The sequence below is a fragment of the Dreissena polymorpha genome, chromosome 3, assembly GCF_020536995.1.
Source record: "Dreissena polymorpha isolate Duluth1 chromosome 3, UMN_Dpol_1.0, whole genome shotgun sequence".
Lineage (NCBI taxonomy): Eukaryota > Metazoa > Mollusca > Bivalvia > Myida > Dreissenidae > Dreissena > Dreissena polymorpha.
Window position 1 is genome coordinate 87,215,012 of NC_068357.1, and position 7,022 is coordinate 87,222,033.

Genomic DNA, 7,022 nt, shown 5'->3' on the forward strand with positions numbered 1-7,022 from the left:
GCATTAATATGTACGACTAAATTTAGAAATCTTAACTCTGTTGATTCATAGGTCATACTGCAGTTAATGTATAATAAAATTGGGTCGTTCTATGAAAAAAGCTGTTATAGTGATACCTACGTAAAATGCCGTCTCGGATCAGCCTGTGCAATTCGCACAGACTAATCCGGAACACCATTTTCCTCTTTCATTGAATTTTCGTGCAGACATAAAACGCGGTGAGAACGTGATGGGCGCGTGGTAAGAACGCAGTGCTATATTGGCGGTCGTAGTAGCAACCTAGTACGAGCATAGTTAAAGCATAGCAAGAACGTATTGGACGTGGTATCCGCCTGAATACACGCGCAAAAGAACAAAGTGGGAACGTGTTGGACGCAGTAAGAACTTAGAGCAAACGTGGTATGAGCGTAGCAGAAACTTGAAAAATCCATTTTTTACCATTTTTACCCCGTCCTCGCTATGTCCTAAGACATTTTCAGGACGCAGCGCGGTCTTCATGAACGTGGCCTAGTGTGACGGGGCCCTTAAGCCTGTGTTCTTGGCAAAAAATTCGATGTGTACAAAATGCTAACCGGTATAAACGGTTATGCTGCACGCAACGTGGAATTTTGGCACCGATTTCAGACGTATTCAATAATGTTTTCTTAAATCTTAAGATATCGACTAAAAACTGCAAGAAAATCTGTCTGTTATGCACTAAAGATTTTTGCAAACATATTTCAATAACTTTAGATATTTGCAAAAATAAAGTTCTTGACGGCGTTTTTTTATTCTGTCCAGCTTGTGTGTAAATCCCTGTGAACCCCGGTGATTCTGCACCCTGGTACAGTCATTACAAAGTCTCGTGCAGACAGTAAATCCAATTTCAACGCGAATACAAGTGTAAAACTATCATTTCTGGTTTGGGAAGTATTTACTATTGCCGATGTTCAGGATTGACATACATGTATATATAATTTTGTAAGATATAATGGAACAAAAATTCGTCTATCATGAAACTAACATTTTCTCTGAACCGCATAGAGCATGTTTTTTTGTTTCTAGGAGAGCACACATATACGTGACAACACGAAACAAGAATGCTACAATCTACAACACTGTTGGAATCATCAGGGGCGAGTTTGAACCAGGTAATCACCAAGTATCCGAATACGCACTTTATACACAACTTTGATATCGCATTCACGAATTTACAGTGTATGAAATCGTTTCAAACGTCATGTTTTGTTTTCACATTAGTCAGTTTTTAAAAAATGTTATTGTTTAAACCTGTCGTGAATTATTTATTCTGTATGGTAAGAAACTAATATTCATTGTGTTTACTTGGGAATCTTTTAAATAAAAGCAATTAAGAAATTTCTCACGAATTTGAATAAAAAACAAACATCTACCCAATTCATCAGTCATCTCTGTTGTAAAACACAGTCGCTATTTTTAAACATAGTTAATATTCAAAACGTTGTGAATGTCAACAAAACATTTTCAGCGACACAAATTAATACACACTTTCTTGCTTGTGCGCTGTAAGATAATTTGTGTGGACAAAACTAAACAAGCGGTCGTTCATAAACACATTTGATACATGTAGAACCATGGTCGTTTGTAGATAACACCCGTATCATGATACTGCAAACATGTTTTTACAACACGAACAATACCTGTCTCGGCATTGACGTCGTAATCTTGACTATCACGTGATTACCCCATCTAGTCTTGTCACGAAGCCGGACCGAATTGTTTTTTGACTTATACGTTACAACAATTTGATAAATTAATTTTGTGTAAATAGCTTGAATAATAAGACGAATAATACAATGTTTTTTTAAAAGTTGATCGTTGGTTTTCCAAAGTTTAAGATATTTTGTATTTGTCACTTATTGAAGTTACCCTCGTTCCACAATACGTGTCAAAATACCTGGAGAAACTGATACGTACGAACGGAGTCGATACAGCCATTTATTGATTCTTGTAGTCTGCTGCTACAAGCAACGAGGTAAAAACTAAATTTTCATCATACTATTTTTTCAGATCGCTATGTAATTCTTGGTAACCACAGAGACGCCTGGGTGTTTGGCGCCCTGGACCCATCGAGTGGCACGGCGATCATGATGGAGATTGTACGAGTTCTGGGAGCCATGGTGAAATCCGGTAGGCTTACTTATGTTGTAATACAACGACATCTTTGACTGGTAGTAGTCCTCGAAAATGTTTCGATTGGTTTACCTTGCAGCATATAACCAGTGTGTTGAATCACCGAAAATGCGATATTAATGATTGTATAAAGTGGCGTTTTTCCAAACCTGTATTGATATTTATTACTTTCATGTTATATATTTAGATGAGAAACTAATTCGGTCTTAAAATATGATATTAAACTTGCGCTGCATCTGTTGTAGGATTGCAAATACTTAAACATGTTTTTGAATGATATGCAACATACCACAGAACAAATTCGTGAATTCGAAATAAAGAGACACTAAGAAGCTAGTCCTTGCGCTGAGAACTCTAAACCGCGCATTTGAGATTCCCTATACCAAAATACTTGTTGGTTTAGAAACCCAACGTTAACGTATTGGAAGGCAATTTAAATTTAAAGTCTCTATAACGCTCAAAATCAACGAAAATTTCGTGAAGTATTTCGTAAAATAAAGATAACACCTAAACAATCAATGCTTCTTATAGAAATAGCCACAATTTCAACGCTAGATGTGGTATGATTACATAGATTTTTGTAGATACAAAATGCTCTTTTTTTTGTAACACAATTAATTCCAGTTTAATTTCCCGCGAATATATCTATTCATACGACACACGAACACTAAAACGGTACAATGTTAGTGTTCATGTGTCGTATGAATAAATATCGTTGCGAAAAATTAAAATTAAAATTAAATATGCAAAACAATAATAAAAACGAGCATTTTGTATCTAGAAACATCTATTTTACCAGACCACATCTGGCGTTGAGATTTCGGCTATTGCCATAAGGGACAATGCTTTTTAATTGTTCAGCTTAATTTTTCGAAATATTGTACGAAATTTACGTTGATTTTGTGTAGTAATGTTACTTTAATACAACGTATTTCTTTCTTAGGTCATGAGGCATATACCATTTTTCTACCTTCAAGCGTGAATCGTCCTAATTAAACACAATATGATTTCTTGCCTTAGAGCCTATTAACGGTTTTTATCTTTAGGCAAGTGGCGTCCCCGACGGTCCATCATGTTCTGTAGCTGGGGAGCAGAGGAATACGGACTGATTGGATCCACCGAGTGGGTAGAGGTGAGCCATAGGCCTCTTCCTCCGCCATCTCTTCATTGTCATCATCATCGTCATGATCGGGGTCGTCGTCATAGTCTATCATAACCCTTCGTGACATTTGGTTGTAATTTGTATTATAAGTATTTGCAATTACAGTAAAGAGCGGTCATAGTAGATGAACATTTTTGGCACTGAGTCTGTGGTTACTTTTTTTGAGTTTTTTTTCCAGCATTACGTGAAAACACTGGGCTTTAGGGCAGTAGCATACCTAAACGTGGACATTGCTGTAGAAGGTAAGTCACAGCGGTTTTAATGGTCTCTTTTAGAAACTGCTCTTTTTTGTTTTCGCTTTGAAGATTACAACATACGTATTACTTCAAATGTTTATGAGGTCAATATGTGTCTATTTTGGAACTTTTGAAACCAAAGCTTTTGTTTGTACGTCATTCCCATTCATTATATTTTGTGATAAAGTCTCCTTTAATTTTGCGGTTTTATTCGATGCTAGGAAAGAAAAGTGGTATACCGTGTAATTAATACGTTTCTAAAATTTAGCTGCTCGATTAAATATTACTAAGAAAGATTTTTTCACTACAATCTTTTTACGACGAAGTCTTCTCTAACAGGAAACTTCTCCTTCTGGGCCGAGGGGACCCCGATGCTTGTCAACGCAGTTACAATGGCAACTAAGAAAGTGCCCAATCCAAACAGTACCGAGGTGGCCGCGGGCCGGAAGTCCGTCTATGACACGTGGTTCAATACATTTCCTGATGATGCAAAAAGTAAACCGCAGTAAGTAAAATGTTTGAAAGTCGTATTGCGTTAGAAATACGTGATTCAGTTCGGATAAAAAAAGACAACAAGTGCCATCAAGAAAGCGTTTAAAGATCATTTCGAGACTGTTGGCTAATAAATAGATAGATACAAAGGAAGGTTTTCTTATTCTGTGTAAAATTTACAATTTTGTGTAAAAATTTCAATAAATTTTCTTCCTAAGGCAAATGCGTTTGTGTATGTAATAAGTATTACATATATTCCACATTTCAATCAATTATTCCACTTGAACGTTCAAATTTTTAACGTTTAAATTTCATATGCTTAAAGTGTCCTCTCAAATTAGCCTGTGCAGTCCGCACAGGTTAATCCGTGACGAAACTTTCCGTATTGACTACTTTTTATGCCCCCTTTCGAAGAAAAGAGGGAATATAGTTTTCGCACTGTCCGTCTGTCTGTAAGTCTGTCTGTCAGTCTGTCACACTTTTCGTGTCCGCTCTCTAATTTAAATAGTTTTCATCCGATCTTTACGAAACTTGGTCAGAAGTTGTACCTAGACAATATCTAGGTTATATTAGAATATGGGTCATGCCGGGTCAAAAACTAGGTCAAGGGGTCGAATAAACAAATCCAAGGGAAGTAATAAGCCTTAAATGGACATAATTATCTGACCTGCCAAATTATATATTTTTGTTAAATAAATCAAAGCGGTGCAGTAGGCGGCATTGTATTTCTGACAAACACATCGTGGTAAAAGGTCAAGGTCTTTCCTTCAAGGTCTAAGGTCAAAAATACAAATCTAAGGGAAGTAATAAGCTTTAAAGGCAGATAATTATTCAATATTGAACATAGCAACTTGATATTTGGCATCTCATGGAGCTGCACATATTGAGTGGTGAATCTACAGTCACGGTAGTGGCTTTCAATTATTTGCTACTAAAAATAGAGATTTGTTAGCGGCAATTATTTTCAAGGGAAGTAATTTATGTACTAGTAATTATAAATCTCACATTATATATTTCCTTACAAAGAATTTAAGTTCTTTTCACAGTTACTGTACAGATTTTTTATTTTGATTATTTATAACTCAAATGCTTGATTTGTCAAAGGTTTTTTTAAATGATATAATTACAATTTCTTTCCTGTACTAATTTGTGAATGGTAGGGTTCATTACAGACCTGTGGACTTATGTCCATAGATACATGATGAACTCTGGCTATGATCTCTTTGATAAACCACAGGCCTTGGTTGTCAGTAATGTCTGACTTGCTCATTTTTGACTGTCTACAGACTCCCCCCGGTTGGATCGGACAAAATCCAAGGGAAGTAATAAGCTTTAAAGGGAGATGACTTATATACCTGCCAAATGATAAATAGAAATTTTATTTCAAAGCGGCGCAGTAGGGATGCATTGTGTTTCTGACGAACACATATCTTGTTTTGTTTTTAAGAGACCTCCTTCAGACGAAAAATTCCATACAAGCGGAAAAGTCGTACCTCATTAAACGGCACAGGCAAAACTTGGACGACACTACACACACGCATTAAGCTCAGTTTCCCAGAACGGCTTCATTATTTCTAATGTCATATTATCGCATTTTGCGTTCTTTGTCATTGCAGAATCAACCTGCCAGGGTCATCAAGCGATTATGGCGCTTTCAGAGACCGGCTCGGAGTGCCTATATTAGACTTTGCTTTCACTTCTGATCCTGTACGAGAACCATTGTATTATTACAGAGTATTTCAGGGTTCAACTTAAATTAAACGTATACATCTAAGGCGTTTAGTAATCTTGGTTTTGTGGTTGGTTTCGTTCAGCATGTAGTGAAAATAAATTGTAAGAATGGATACGTGTTATAAATAAAAAGTTTATCAACGTATGATTTGTACATGTCAAGTATTTTACGGTTACATAGGAGATATAAACACATACGAACTTGTTAGTATTAAAAATCGTTATATTTAAAGTTGCATAAAATTATTAATCCCAGAACTTTCAAACAAAAAAATAATAAATCGAACAATATTTCAGCCAAATCTATTAAAACGTTTAAAAATGGCTGTATTTAAATATTTTGCTCAGTATACATATGTGATAAATACATTCACGTGAAAAAAACATGCTACCCGTTGTTTGACAAATTACTTTGCTTCAGAAACTGAATTTGTCTAGCTACCCGATGTACCACTCGGTATATGAGACGTTTTATCTAGTAGACAAAATCATGGACCGGGGATTTCAGGTAATTATAGATATGAGTCGTGTTCTGAGAAAACTGGGCATAATGCAAGTGCGTAAAGTGTAATCCCAGATTTACCTGTGCAGTCCGCACTGGCTAATCAGGGACGACACTTTCCGCTTTTATGGTATTTTTCGTTTAAAGGAAGTCCCTTTTTACCGAAAATCTAGTTTAAGCGGAAAGTGTCGTCCCTGATTAGCCTGTGCAGACTGCACAGGCTAATCTGGGACGAAATTTTACGGACATGCATTATGTTTTCTCAAAATAAGACACATATTGTTGTGGTGAAAAAGAGCAATTTCTACTCAAAGCTATGTGTTCGATATGATAATAATTAAAAAGTTATAATACCTCTGGCAATGGGTATATTTTTTTTATTTCACAAGTGCACATGATCGCATGTTTTCCCTTTTCCGTTTGGTAATTGTATTTGTATATAACTACCGGTATGCAAATATGATGTTCTTATAACTTGTGTTAGTTGTGAAGTCTTATCGTATGCCGCCTTTCATGCGACGATGACTTACTCAACCAGCAAGATTAAACATCGCACCGATGTAATATTCCATGTATTTGAAACCTTTTTGTCATATTAGGCCTTAAAAATAACGACAACACTTTACGAACTATATTTTGTCAAATTTAAACTGTTGTCCGCGGATTGCCGTTCAAGCGTTTGTTTTGACATGAAAGAAGGCCTGCTAATTATCCCCACGCTTTTCGGAAAATAAGTGGGGATATTGTG

General features: G+C 36.1%; 1 protein-coding gene across 3 annotated transcripts in view; it reads left to right on the forward strand.

Moving 5' to 3' along the window:
* LOC127875139 (N-acetylated-alpha-linked acidic dipeptidase 2-like) overlaps nt 1-7,022 on the forward strand; it is a 29,176-nt gene that overhangs the window by 17,444 nt on the left and 4,710 nt on the right. For all 3 annotated transcript variants that reach the window (XM_052419977.1, XM_052419976.1, XM_052419978.1), the window contains exons 8-14: nt 1,045-1,130; nt 2,029-2,148; nt 3,198-3,283; nt 3,492-3,555; nt 3,889-4,054; nt 5,658-5,748; nt 6,194-6,280. In XM_052419977.1, the coding sequence (XP_052275937.1) occupies nt 1,045-1,130; nt 2,029-2,148; nt 3,198-3,283; nt 3,492-3,555; nt 3,889-4,054; nt 5,658-5,748; nt 6,194-6,280 (700 nt within the window). The remainder of the gene's footprint in view (nt 1-1,044; nt 1,131-2,028; nt 2,149-3,197; nt 3,284-3,491; nt 3,556-3,888; nt 4,055-5,657; nt 5,749-6,193; nt 6,281-7,022) is intronic.